The sequence below is a fragment of the Xenopus laevis genome, chromosome 3S, assembly GCF_017654675.1.
Source record: "Xenopus laevis strain J_2021 chromosome 3S, Xenopus_laevis_v10.1, whole genome shotgun sequence".
NCBI lineage: Eukaryota > Metazoa > Chordata > Amphibia > Anura > Pipidae > Xenopus > Xenopus laevis.
In genome coordinates this window covers 61,605,411-61,621,084 of record NC_054376.1, presented here as the reverse complement: position 1 = coordinate 61,621,084, position 15,674 = coordinate 61,605,411, and the positions used below count along the sequence as shown (strand labels likewise).

Here is a 15,674-nt window from a genome sequence, read left to right as displayed (position 1 = left end):
CAGCGTAGTGCATGTAACATTTATAATATTTTCATTTTATTTATGTAGCTGCCTATGTTGCTCAGAAAATGCTGTCATCAAGCGGTGAAATCCAGTATCCCCAGTAGAAGAATGTGTGAGCTGTTATGCAACCATGGTGGCCTGTGCAGCATCTAGTGGCAACGTGTAGAACAGCTGGGATGTGACATTATAGAGGGAGTGTCTTGTCCCTACTGATGCATTGACAGGACAAGTAGAACATGAGCAGACATCCTGGAGACTACAAGCTGCTCACACTGGAATCTGCATCCATAAGGATTAGCCGCAGCCTTAACTGCTCCAGGCTGAAAGGCAAAAATCTGGGAGCAGCTGTGGCCTTCTACCTCAGAGATGCTTTATCATTCCTGACACTACTCTGCATTGCACTGTCAAACCCAGGACTGAATTGGGCAGATCCTGATGCAGCCCAGGTTCCCTCTTGCTTCTGCTGCCTGTGTGTAAATGCCAATGCATAAACTAGAGAGCACTCCTGCCCCTCCCTGTGTGATGCATTTCAGGAGAACCACAATCCCTCATCTATCATGGGCAATAAGCAAACAATATTTACAGATGAACAGCTAGACGCATACCAGGTAAGGAAGTCTGTAAATGTGCCGTCCATAAACATGGCTCGTCTTCCTTATGGTTTTGGTAGTAAATGTGAATGCATGTCTATGCGCCGACGTACTGTAACTGCATGTATATGGAAACAAATAAGTATGTACATACAGTAGATGGGCTTAATGTGTGCGTCTGTGCGTACATGTGGATAGGGGTCATTTGATGTGTGGATAGGTGATTACGTATGTATAAATTTGTGAGTGTTCATGAATCCATACCCATAAAGTGAAGTGTTTCTTTAGCCTCTTTTAGTTCTATTTTGCATAGTACACAAAAAACTAGAGTATACTGTACTGGTGAATATGGCCTCGAGTCTACGCACAGGGCCTTGTAATTATTCACAAGAAAACAAGGTATTTATAAACCTTTTGATGTGCTGAGATTCTCCACCTTTATTACAGGATGTACCTAATACTATAGTACTACACTTAGCATACCTAAATTCTTGCCCATAAGTGTGGGACATGTTAACGGTATTTGTTACACTGTCCTAACCACCTACCTTCCATAGGCATTAAGTTTGGTCCCCCTGTACCATAACGGCAACCCAAGTTTTATTAAGAGAATATCCCCAATAACACCCAGACACTTGTCCCCTGATTCACAAGGACTGTGCTAAGGCAACGAATATATAGAATGCTATTTATATAGAATGCTAAAGAAAAACATGTCATGTATAAGTTTTAGATAGCGGTTGGTCTTTTTCAGGAGGTTGAGCTTCCCTAAACCTTCATTATTCTTTATTTAGTATCTAAGGAGGTGACAAGAAATCAAAGCAATGAAAGATATATAAGGGTTGAGGACTATAAAGGCGTCTTGCTCTTTGAAGCCAGGCTAGTATTAAGTACATAAAGATGTGCTAAGTGGAATGGTGAAGGATTTGTAGGACGGATAAAGTTCTTTTTTTAAATACTGTATATCAAAATGTGCCAGTGAGAAAGACATATGAAAGCTAATATTGTGATTTAGAGATAGAAATTGAATGAAAGCAGTAGTATACTCACTTTTTTTTGTGGTTTTTGAAACCACAACTAAACTCACATTCTCTAAACCTACGAAAATCATGGAATTTATTAGAAGATCCAAATATAAAAAGTGTGAATAAAAAAAGTGCTGAACAATGTGCTATAAAATATGAATACCTCAACCCCCTGAAAGTTTGAGTTTGTTTTGACAATTTCTAGCGAAACAAACCCTGAAAACCTCTAAAAGTCCAAACTGATTAAAAGTCCAATAAGATCAGTGCCACTTCCATTGACTTCTATACCTTGAAAACTTTTATTTGGCAATGTTTTGCATTATAGGTTTTCGTCTTTTTTTACACTTAATAAATCTCGCATTTTTACAGCTTTTAAGAAATATAGGAAAATCACAAATATTATGAAAAAATTTTGATTGTTAATAAATGGGCCCCTTAGAGCTTACAGCAATGTACAGGTAATTTGAAATGGTATACTATATTTTCAGTGTTATACAGCCCAACTAAGGTCATGATTACACGTACATTGAGCATCCAGCACTGCCTTAACAATCTTCACCTAACAATAATGATGGTGCACTTTTTTTTAAATATATTTTAAAAAATGTACCCTGTCATATTATATTATTTCTGAATAATTTGGGTAAATCTCTTATATATATATAAAAAAAAGTGTGATATCAATATCGTTTGATGATATGATAGGGTTCTGTAATGGGAAGTGGGAATTCTGCATCGAAATCCATTTTTTAAAAGAGCAAAACAATTTAATTTTGAAATTTGGCATGGGGCTAGACATGATGTCCATTTCACAGGTGCCCCAAACTATGTGACTTATGGTCTGATAAACTTCAGTCACTCTTTTCTGCTACACTGCAAGTTGGCGTAATAAAAATCATTACAATACTTTGGGGTATTTGACTAAACAATTCAGTGCTAATTATCGATTTAAAATGTTAACTTTTAGTTACAAAGTTAACTTAAAGGAGAAGGAAAGCTACAGAAGCAGTTTATTGCCAATAGATTATCCACAATAGTGCAAGCTATAACACTATATTTATTCTGCAGAATACTTTACCATACCTGAGTAAACAGCTCTATAAACTCTCTCTGTTTGTTTAGAATAACAGCTGCCATATTAGCTTGGTGTGACATCACTTCCTGCCTGAGCCTCTCCCTGCTCACTCATTACTCATAACTCTGGGCTCAGATTACAGCAGGGAGGGGAGGGGGGAAATGGGAAGGGGTGAGGCGCAAAATGAGCATGCTCAAGCCCGAGCCCTGGAGTTTTAAGATGAAAACTGGAAGTCTGATACAGAAGTCCATGTATACACAGTAGAAGGAAAGAATTGCTGTGTTTCCTTTGACAGATGACTCAGAACAACATTACTTTGAGGGTTTAGTGATGTATTTATATAGACCTTTCTGATAAAGCTTACTTAATTTTAGCCTCTGCTTCTCCTTTAAAGGTGAACCACCCCTTCAAGGGAACAGTAACACCAAAAAATTAAAGGAATGACAATATATTGTACTGTTTCTGTGCACTGGTAAAATTGGTGTTTGCTTCAAAACTACTACTATACTTTATATATACAGTTTGTACAGTACTGTACCAGTCAATGATGGTTTTGAGATGTACCCTCTCTTTTAGGGTAAGGTCACACTGGGCGATTCGAGGAGATTAAGTCGCCGGGCGACTAATCGCCTCTTCTTTGGGGCAACTAATCTCTACGAACTGCTTCCCCTGTATTCCGCCTGCTAGAATGAGAAATTGCCTGCGGCATGGCACTCGAGGCGCTTAGTTTTCCGAAGTCGCACAATGTTTTCTCGTGAGGCGACTTCAGAAAATGATGAGCCGCGAGTGCCATGCTGCAGGTGATATCTCATTCGAGCAGGGGGAAGACAGGGGGAAGCAGTTTGGGGAGATTAGTCGTCCCAAAGAAGAGGCGATTAGTTGCCGGGCGACTAAATCTCCCCGAATCACCCAGTGTGACCTTACCCTTAGAGCTTGTTATCAGGCTTAGCCTTCTTTGCATGATATTTTAGCAACATTACCTCCACTAGCTTCCCAGATAACACTAGTTGCTATTTCCTCAGAAACTACTACTATGTTTTGATGTACAGACAGACAATGCATGATTATGGCCAGAGCTGTAAATCAAACACACACATTTTGGAAGCCCTGTACTTTTTGTAGCTCATCCAGTTGCTCTGAGCCAACCAATGTCAGCAATAGCATTGTGGGGGCTTTCCTCCTGGTCCACCCCCAGCAAAGAGAACAAGGTAGCTCCTAACCAATGCTATAAAGGGCCACAGCGGGAAAACCCTTACAGAGCTGTCAACCCAACCTGGTTTCATATAACATTCAGGGGTAGATAGACCAGCCTAAGCATTCTCAGTGCTACAGCTATCTGCCTCTTTAGCTGCTTGTAGCTGGACTAATTCCTATCCATTGCAATAGCTGTCTGTCTGCAGATACTTCAACTTCAGGTTATATGGGAGGCAGAGGGGGGGGGGAGATCTACATAAAGAGAAGGAGGATCTTTCAAATGGTGAGAGTTTTGCCGAACTGTTTGCAGACAGATTGAAGAGAATATTCTGTCAGGATTTATCAGGATTTATCAGGGGTCTATCAAGATTTATATTCTTAACCAACCTAGTGGATTCCATATATTTTTCTTATCCACCCCTCTCTGCAGTCCATATGCCACCACCATGCCCACTGCTTTTTTTTTTTGCTGCTCACCTATCTTTGCTCAGTCTGTAAATTATGCTGGTACAGTAATTTTAATAAATGCAATATTTCATGAGGCTTTTTTCACGCCTGTCTTTTGGAAAGCACTTTGGGAACCAATGTTTGAACTTTTGAAAAAAATCTACTTATGGTAACATTGACAAGCAATTACAAAGATTACAAAGCACATCACATGTTGAAAACGCAGAGCTAGCAAAAACTTCAATGGAGAGCTATTTCGACCCCCTTGTGAGTAATTGCTACATTAAAGAGACTAATTGTTTGGTATTTAATGATCTGTGCTTACCAATTCAATAACATTTCTTCTTTTTTTTAGGACTGCACCTTCTTTGCACGAAAAGAAATTCTTCGGTGAGTATTTGGTTACTGTACTATATGGCTAAATAATACGTTAAGCAAAAACGGACAGGAGAGTACTTTCTGTATATTAATCTAAATAAGAATGGTGTATTTGTATTTGAATGATTTAGAGAATAATGATGACATACACCGAATAAAATAGTGAAAGGAATATGAATCATCAGTGCAAGTAGAAATTCTCTAGCTGTGAGAGACCAATGTTCTCAGGGCCATATTTATTAACGCATACAAAACTGCATATCATGCTGTGTAAAATGATATGTATTTATAAATCCGGCCAGTTATTTTATGCAGCTGTAAAGCCAAGTGTACAATTCTGGCAAGAAGTGTTAGCTTTAAAAAACAAAACCTACATAACTTGAGTGCCATCATATTTTTTTAATCTTTTTTATTGCATTAAATACAAACCGTAACAAAAAGAAAAGTAAACAAACTATATAAAGAAAAGAATAGGTGGGTATGTGCGGTTCATTGTTTTTTTTTATATGTGGTGTTTAATAAAAGGTGTAGTGAAGAATAGCATTACAGTGGTACATAACAGTAATATATTGGTCTTAGTGTGGGGTGTCCTCCAGGTCCAAGGAGACCAGCCATCCTTGCCAAACGTGGTCATCATATTTACATAGCATTTTACAACACTTTTCACACCAGAAATTCTTTTCCACTATATATTTGTCTGATTGTTGTCAATTGGTTATGCCAGGTCCATAGTGATGTATTATCCACAGTGTAGTATTAGACATTAGTCTTGCACAGTATTTGTCCACTGGGTCCCCAGTGAACAAAATTTAGTCAGGGACCTCCTTAGCCCCCATCGTATAGGTTAGTGTTGCCACCTGCCTGGTATTTCATTGGCCTAACACCAGCCAAAGACAGGTCCCAGTATTAAAGATTTCTCATCAATTATATTGCTGGTAAAGTTGTAAATCCTCATTATTTTGCATCTAACCAGTCCAGCTACACCTCCAAATTTGAATTAATCCCCACTCTGAGTTTACCCATGATCTTCTAGACTTAATCCCTGCCCCCCACCTCTGTCCAATCTGCCCCCTGTAGTGAATATGTACACAACACTGGAGTTTGATTCTTAACATTTCCCCTATATATTTTCCCTATAGACATGCAGCAGCACATTTATCATAATGTAGGATTAGAACTCACCACAGAAAAATTTACTCACTTTCTATTCATTCCTATGGGATTTTTTAAAGCATATTTATCAAATGGTGAACTCCATTGATAAATACGATTCTAAGTCGGAAAGAATAGAAAGTGAGCGAGTTTTTCTTTGGTGAGTTCTAATCTCACATTTTGATAAATCTGCCCCATAGTGTCTGCCATGCTAATGAGACCACCAAATGAGCAGCACAATTACTGTGCCACCATTTATATATGTCCACCTATATTTGACACATGCTTTCCTTACCAATAATAGTAGGTGTGCAAAGGAGCCATGAGAGGAACACAAAAAATATATCAGTACACCTGGGTCAGAATATCACATATACCTTAATATGAATTAAGCTGCAGTGTTTATGATCCTCCAACCCTATATTCTATGCAAAATACATTCTCTGCATTTTATAGATACAGAATGTACATTTTATCAGCCACTGTACTATATGGATATTTAAGAAAGAAGTGTGTAGAAGTGACCATCACTTTGTTGAACCACCATGATACATGAGAATGGGTTCAGATTCCTCTCCGTAAATCTTTACCACCCTCCTCAGAGATTCCCTTTCCTTATAGCTGTAGCATCATTAAGCAGATAATTACTGACGCAAACATTTGGGCATCATTAATCATCTCCAAAGCCATTAAGAAGAGAACATTAAACAAATGGTTATAAATTAGATGTTTAACTTTGTAGGAGACAAAAATAATAACAGAAGCTGCACACCCTCTAAATTGAAAACCACAAAGTGCCAAAAAAATGTGTTTCAGGGGACAGACCTCTCCTCATTGTTTATATATATACTGTATATATATATATATATATATATATATATATATATATATATATATATATATATATATATATATATATATATATATATATATATATATATATAAACACAGCATCTGTGACAGTGGTGCCCACTCACGAATCTACGTCACATAGTATGTGTGTTGTTATTGGATAATTCCTGCTGCGGAGTATCATATTGCTAAAATATGCAGTTAAAAACCCCAGATTATGCAAAGCCCATGGGCGAAAATCGTGTGTCCCCTATCCCCTTTTCTGGCAAGCCTTTATTCCCCAGACACCCCCAGTGCTGTGGGGGTGTCCCTCTATAATGACACCACTTGTAAAGCCATTTGACATTAGTATTGTATTTCACTATGATCTGACCAACATATACTGTATGTAGGGTCCCTAGATATCTATCCGCTCTGCAGGATAATATGTTACTCCAAGGACAAGTCCTATCACTTGCAAGTGAAATAACAGATGCACAAAAAGAAAATAATGATAGCACCTACACATGGGGGTTGACTAAGCATTCTCCAGACTAATATTTTCTTATGCTTGACTAGTCATGTCCGACATTTCTAATTAATAAATGGTTTGTATGGTGCACTTGTAAAAACAAATAGCTGGGCGAGACAACAACAAACACATTTGGGTGATTTATTGGCCACCAAATGCTGTTGGGTTGTGGTGAGATTGTGTTATAAATGATAATATAATAATAATTATAATATAATAATTATTGCCACCATATCTATCTATCAGTTTTTCTCTAGGGCAAAAATGACCCATGTGCAGTTAGCCTTAGAAGTACTGTACATCTCAATTGTTCTTTATGATGTTTCACATAGAGCCAACTTTTAAAATACCTTGTATATGTTAGATATACTGTACCTGGGTGTCTGGCAAGGTTTTCTAAGGTTAGAAATATTATATACACCAAGGACTGATATTGTCTTACAGGTCCTGAGGGTCATTTAAGAATGCAATTAATTCAATTCATTTACATTTGTTAATTTTTTTTTTAATTCAGGTAGCTTTTATTGGCAAATTCCAAAATAGACAGTGACACGAATGACATTTTAGATTGCACAACAATCACAAAAACAATAATAAAAAAAAAAAATTGTTTTGTAATTAGTAGTACAGATGATTACAATCATACAAAACGCAGAATTATATTCAATATCAAATATGCTCATATAGAACACCATTGTTGTACATTTGTTAATTTAAATTACATTCACACAGATACACACACACACTCCTTGCAAGGAACCTAGCTTCAGATCACTGGTTCCTGTTTCTTTATTGAATTGCAGCAAGGTTTACAGTACAGACAAAGACACAAGGAAAACCTTCAAAATCTGAAAGCTAGAAATCCTGGGGAAAACACTACATTTTAGTTAAAAAACATTGCATTTCTGAAATTTGCCCTTTATGCTATTTTTGCAAATACAGATAGCATAATCTTTCTTGATTTTTAAAAAAAGTTATCATTGTAGTGTTAGTTTTCCATTTTTATTGCATTCATATTGTATACAGTTAGGCCCATAAATATTTGGACAGAGACAACTTTTTTCTAATTTTGGTTCTATACATTACTACAATGAATTTTAAATGAAACAACTCAGATGCAGTTGAGCTGCAGATTTTCAGCTTTAATTCAGTGTGTTGAACAAAAAGATTGCATAAAAATGTGAGGAACTAAAGCCTTTTTTTAACATAATCACTTCATTTCAGGGGCTCAAAAGTAATTGGACCAGGGGCTCAAAAGTAATTGGACACTGACTCAAAGGCTATTTCATGGGCAGGTGTGGGCAATTCCTTCGTTATGTCATTATCAATGAAGCAGACAAAAGCCTGGAGTTGATTTGAGGGGGGTTGCTTGTATGTGGAAGATTTTGCTGTAAACAGACAACATGCGTTCAAAAGAGCTCTCCATGCAGGTGAAACAAGCCATCCTTAAGCTGCAAAAACAGAAAAAACCCATCCGAGAAATTGCTACAATTTTATGAGTGGCAAAATCTATAGTTGGGTACATCCTGAGAAAGAAAGAAAGCACTGGTAAACTCAGCAATGCAAAAAGACCTGGACGTTCACGGAAAACAACAGTGGTGGATGATCGCAAAATCATTTCCATGATGAAGAGAAACCCATTCACAACAGCGAAACAAGTGAACAACACTCTCCAGGAGGTAGGCGGATCAATATCCAAGTCTACCATAAAGAGAAGACTGCATGAAAGTAAATACAGAGGGCACTGCAAGGTGCAAGCCACTCATAAGCATCAAGAATAGAAAGGCTAGATTGGACTTTGCTAAAAAAAAAAAAAAAAAATCTAAAAAAGCCAACACAGTTCTGGAAAAACATTCTTTGGACAGATGAAACCAAGATCAACCTCTACCAGAATGATGGCAAGAACAAAGTATGGAGAAGATGTGACACAGCTCATGATCCAAAGCATACCACATCATCTGCAAAACATGGTGAGGCAGTGTGATGACTTGGGCATGCATGACTGCCAGTGGCACTGGGACACTAGTGTTTATCCATGATGTGACACAGGACAGAAGCAGCTGAATAAATTCTGAGGTGTTCAGAGACACTGTCTGCTCAAATCCAGCTAAATGCAGTTAAATTGATTGGGATGGACAATGTCCCAACACATACAGCCAAAGCAACTCAGGAGTTTATTAACGCAAAGAAGTGGAATATTCTTGAATGGTCAAGTCAGTCACCTGATCTGAACCCAATTGAGCTGCATTTCACTTGTTGAAGACTAAACTTCGGACAGAAAGGCCCACAAATAAACAGCAACTGAAAGCCACTGCAGTAAAGGCCTGACAGAGCATTAAAAAGGAGGAAACCCAGAATCTGGTGATGTCCATGAGATCAAGACTTCAGGCTGTCATTGCCAGCAAAGGGTTTTCAACCAAGTATTAGAAATTCACATTTTATTTTCAGTTTTTTAATTTGTCCAATTACTTGTGAGCCCCTGAAATTAAGTGATTGTGTGAAAAAAAGGTTTTAGTTCCTCACATTTTTATGCAATCTTTTTGTTCAACAATCGAAAATACGATGTGGCTAATGGCGGAGCGCTTCCCTTGTACGCTAACTCCTGCTAAGCAGCTGCTCTCGCGATAGATCGGCTCCTTCTAGCCGGCTTCAACTACATACCACTGATACCGCTGCGGAGCGCCGTTCAAAGCAATGTCGGAGTCAGGCGAGTTAATATCAAATTACTGGCTTTATGCGCATTAAAATAGTTAGGGAGGGGGGTTTACATCTAACGCGTTTCGTGTCAGTAAACCTGACACTTCATCAGAATCTTTTTGTTCAACCCATTGAATTAAAGCTGAAAGTCTGCAGTTCAACTGCATCTGAGTTGTTTTATTTAAAATTCATTGTGGTAATGTAAAGAATTAGAAAAAAATTGTCTCTGTCCAAATATTTATGGGCCTAACTGTATATTGTATTAATATTGTGTATTTAAGGCAATGGTATGAGAACTTTAAACCATTATATGTAGTCAAAATTTTCACCAGGTTTTGTTGTGAAAAAGATGCCCATAGAGGCCCCTAAAAAAAATAAATTGTTATGCATCAAAAAAAAAAAAAAATCGTCACCCATAGACTTCAATGCATTTTGCAAATTTTCGGTGAAGCAAAATGTGTCAGATTTGTCCCTCACTAATTATATGCCATTTTAACTTTCATTTATTTTTAATATAATCTGTTAAATGTTGTCTTTACTCTTTTGTGATATTTGTAGGTTACATGGGAGATTCTATGAACTGGCACCTCACATTGTGCCAATGGATTACACAAATGACCCTGATGTTAAAGTGCCAATGCAGCTAATAATTAACATGCCAGAGCTAGTGGTAAGCACAACATACCTTGGTACTCTAGTGATGCAGTCTTTGTAAATGGCAGACTTCCAAGGAACAAGTCACAATAATTCTCTTGAGAAAATAAAGGGTTAAGTGAAAAGGGTAATTCATCAGCCTTCTCTCTAGGGTCAGATCATAGGTGTGGGTTTTGATGCGATAAACCAATTGCACAACTCTGATGGCACAAAAAGGATGTATTTTTCCTTCTAAACTAATATGATTAATCAATATCATTAGTAATATGATTTTAATATTGATTTTAACATGAATCATGGTGTGATAGATTTAAACTAATTTATTGTTAGCATGGATCCAGGTGTGATGTATTTATGCTTTTAATTTTTAATATTTATTCATAATATAAAAAATACAAAAAGAGCAGATCTGTACAACAGCATTACTAACATAGGCGTGTTAGAGACCTAAGCATTACATCCATGGTCCACCAAAACCCCCACTTATCTACAAGCTCCCAATTTTGCAACCACAAGTTTTAAGTTTAAAGTTACAGAGTTTATCGTAGAGTTAAAATAATTCTACAATGTTTTTATGAGAATTAAATAAACTTAAGTTATATTTTATGTGTGTATATAATGAATAAAGTACCCACTTGTGATTTTATAAAGGTCATGGAACTCTGAGATCATTTGACAGAAATTATATGACTAAGCAAGGGTATAATTTACAGGATATTCATGGCTCACTTAGCTGATTCGGAAGTTATACACTATATATATATATATAAAAGCCCACCAGCTTTTTTCCCAGTGTCCCACTGGCCCAGTCCGACGGAAACATTGGACACAAATGATATGTGAATACATCTTTTTTTTACTTATCTAGAGTGTGCTGGGTATATATATCTAATATATATATATATATATTATATATACAGTTCAGATGTGCAGTAAGTTGACAGTTTCTTTGTGTGGCTGTCGAGAGTACCCCCATCCCATGCTGTGCACAGTAAGGTAGACAAGATAGCCATTGGCATTTCCCTAGGGATAGGAATTAGCATCACTATGCAACATTTAGCTTTCTGTCAGTTTATGTAATTATGGAGACCAGCTGGAAAATCTAGCTGTTTAATCAAGAGTAAAATGATCACTCAGGAGAGAAAACAAGGTTTCTGTGAATATTTAGTATTGACTAAGCTGCTTGTCTGTGTTGCTTTGTATGTTTTCTGGTAAAATTGGTTAGAAAGGTGACTGAAATTATAACCAGGAAGGCTATTTTCTCTGTTAGAAAAGATTGTAACTCTGTTATTCACTCAATATAACCAATATAAGCCCAATGTAAGAGGCCCCATCGGTACCAAAGTAGTACTATTCCCATTGAATCATAATAAGAAAAAATATTCTGCCAATAAATAGCAGCTTATGAAACTGTATGGTTACAGCAATGCTAAAAAAAAAAAAAAGAACCATCATTCTCTTTTTTTCCAGGAGAATCCTTTCAAGGAGAGAATTGTACAGGGTTTCTCTGAGGATGGAAAAGGAAACCTCAGTTTCAATGACTTTGTTGACATGTTCTCTGTGATGAGTGAAACGGCTCCACGGGAGCTCAAGGCAATCTACGCCTTTAAAATCTATGGTAATGACACAGAGCAAACGAATTATCAGGCACTTATTTGCACAATCTGTACATCTTATGTGCTATTACTGATTCTTATAGTACATAACAGTAATTAAATGTGCAAATTCTGCATGCTTTAATATATATCTAAAGACTCCACAGATAAACAGTACATATGGGGCACTTCATGTTATGATATTATTATTTTAATTTAGCTATGTCAAGGAGGTGACAATATTTGTATTTCTCAATCAATAAAACCTAATTCTAAGCAGAATGTTATACATTTTAGACAATATTTATAACTATTCCGTGTGTGTCTGTTCTTTTTTTCCAGATTTCAACACTGACAACTTCATTTGTAAATCAGATCTGGAGCAAACCCTAAACAAACTGACAAGAGAGGAGCTGGAAGAAGAGGAGGTAACTCTGGTCTGTGAGAAGGTTATTGAAGAAGCTGATATGGATGGGGATGGTAAATTGGCATTTGCAGATTTTGAGAACATGATTTCCAAAGCTCCAGATTTTCTCAGGTAAATCCATATTTAAATAAATGTGCTAACTTGGTAATCAGAATCACAAAGCACTATTTCTTTTGGAAGAACTGTGTAGGACATGTTGAAACCAACCACTAAATAGAAGAATGTAAGGGGTAGCAAGAAAGATTTTTGACTTTGTCCTGATTAATATTCTTTACTTGCTGTGTTGTGTTGGTGCATAAAATACGTTATAAAACCAGTGAACACTAAACTAAACATTAAAATTCTGATCATCATAACACACTGACCAGTGTATGTACACACATGGTGCATATTTGACCACCTCAATATATTAGTTGAAAGCAGGACACATCCAAAGTGACTGCAAAGTGTTTTATTGTGGAAGATTGCACAACAACATGTTTCGGGCTTAGCCCTTTATCAAGTATTTGACCACTTGCTAATCTGGAATGAATGGACGCTTGTCAGTGTGAACTTTTAGTTTGTGAAAGAAATGTGAGTTGCTCCGTGGTATGCTAATATATGTTATGATGTTGAAATTAGTAGTAGAGGTCTGGGATCTGAGTCTTTGCCATAAATTGGGTATTTATTAAACAACAGTTGCAGAGAAGAGACTAAATTAAATCTATAGGGGTAATGCTTTTGTCTAGTAAACAAACCATAACAACCAATCGGCATGTAGCATTTACTATTTGAAAACAAACATCTGATTGGTTGCTAGGGTTTACTAGATGTCAGCAAAATGTTGAACCTTTATTACATGCCCCCATATATGCATGTATGTATACATATAAGTGCAGTAGCTGCACCTTTAGCAGAAATAGTCATCAAGGAATGTATAGAGCCAGGAACGCTCATGACTTACTATAGTGAATAAACATTTGTTATTTGTGAACCAACATCTTAGCCTGCTAAGAGACCTTTGTCATAGTTAAAGTGTGGAGTTATGCCTAGGACTGTATACTCACCCCCCCCAGCTCACAATGAGAAATGGTAGATTGAATGAGAGTTCTAGTTGTAATAGAAAAAAGTGTGGGGTAAAAGACACAAATGTATCCATTATTTGGCTGCTGTAACCCTTGGTTTGTGAGTGAGTACTAGGGAAGTCTATTTTTCATGAAAATACCCTTTTTTATATGAAATGGTATTTTACATACAGGCTGTTATTGTGAAATATATTTTTATAAGGACTTGCGTTGTTCAGGGTAATAGTTTTATTTAATCTTATACTATAATAACATACAGCATAGCATGGAACAAGTTGACCAGTGAAAACTTATTTTTAACCTCCCAAATGACCTGCAATTCTGTTTATTTATATAGCACTATAAATTGTCTGTTCTTCTATTGCAGTACTTTTCATATACGAATATGAAGATTTAGCAAATGGAAGGTTTTGCTACTTCAGAACTGCTGAATCTCCGGCATCTCCAGGCCCTGGCCTCACTTACTGTGCAAAAACATTAACAAAATAGCTCCATCTGCTGAAATGAAGCTGACTTTGCATTAGGAGTCCTTTTCCAAAATCTGAGGATGCATTTACTTGCAGTCTTTTTTATCGATTCAGTTTTTATTAATAATATTGATGCAAAAAAGAACAAACAATCTATAACTGGAACAGAAGGGGATGATATTTGCTGAATGAGTAGAGGTTGGAAATAAATTACAGATAACTGCACATAAACTGTGAAATTACAGTATGAACACCTGTAAATGCAGTCTTGCTGCAAAAGAAAATATGCAGCCATTCAATATCACATTTCATGCAACCTTCATTCAACTGGATTATTTTTTTTTCATGGTAGGTATAATTCGCACCAGTGATTTGGAGTGATAAGTATTTTTTCCTAAGGTACGCAAAAGGATGGAAAGGCGGTACTCCGGTTAAAAAGAAGGTGGTTTATTGCAACGGGTCACAAACCAACATCACCTGATGCGTTTCAGGAGCAACTCCTTTAATCATAGGGCTTTCTCATAACAAAGTAAAACATGCCTGCATAAAATTAAGGTTTAAAATCAGAAAACACTGTTATGGAAGCCATTATTTGTCATTCAAGATCAAGAAAAAAGCATGAGAATATGTGGTGCTTTAAGCTATCATCTTCTTTCTATGATTCCTCCTATCAGCCTTGTCCTAATTATTAACAATTTTAAAGACAAGCTTGAATGGAGGAAAACATTAAGAAATAGGTATGAAAATGGTTTGCTGCTGGATGTAATGATCTCCAACTAAAACACCTTCCAGTAAGATGTCTTAATATTTTAGTGGCTTTTGAGCACAGCGTATTTTCCAGCGAGGCAATACAAATGTTTTGAAATGTTTTAATGGAAGCTTAATACGTACAAGAAAGGTTATAAGGGCTAGAATGGGTGACAGAAGCTCACTCCAACCCAGGGGCACATTGAAGATAAAAAAATACTGGAACTTTGCAAAGTGATAAGTGGACATTTTAATGACTGTGCTTTCGTAGCTTCTCACATAAAACTACTATGGTGCCTTTCATAGCGAAACTGCATTTATGTACATCTCCAGTAGAACCTGCTCTTGATGTCCATTTACAGAGCAATTAAAGAAAAAAAAATCTGTTGTAACACTTTTCTATGATGTTTCATTCTTGAGGTTTAAAAGTGACAAAGGGTAGTGGGTTTTCTTTAGTATTTAATTGGTGGCTGACTCAGTCACCAATCAGTGTGCATTTTATTTGAAACACATTTTGTTTTTCTGTGACTTGATGTAGTCCCATGTAGTGTCTGCTTCTGTAGCCACCCCAATACCTATGTTTGCTGCCTGCTAAGTGCTTTGCTTAGTATAGCCTCCAGCAGTGGCAGAAATATGTGCATGGGTTGGGTGGGCGTCCTTGGAACAAAAAGCAAAAATAAAATACATCATCGCTTGGAGATATATATATACAGTATATATATATATAGATATATAGATATATATACAGTATATATATATATATATATATATATATATATATATATATATATATATA

General features: G+C 36.6%; 1 protein-coding gene across 1 annotated transcript; it reads left to right on the top strand.

Moving 5' to 3' along the window:
* Nucleotides 1-222: 222 nt before the first annotated feature.
* Nucleotides 223-15,250, top strand: cib2.S (calcium and integrin binding family member 2 S homeolog). Its single transcript, NM_001096791.1, is given in 6 exon segments — nucleotides 223-611; nucleotides 4,690-4,724; nucleotides 10,483-10,594; nucleotides 12,049-12,196; nucleotides 12,516-12,711; nucleotides 14,032-15,250. Coding segments are annotated over 6 exon segments (564 nt in total). The 5' UTR covers nucleotides 223-560; the 3' UTR covers nucleotides 14,054-15,250.
* The last annotated feature ends 424 nt before the right edge of the window (nucleotides 15,251-15,674 follow it).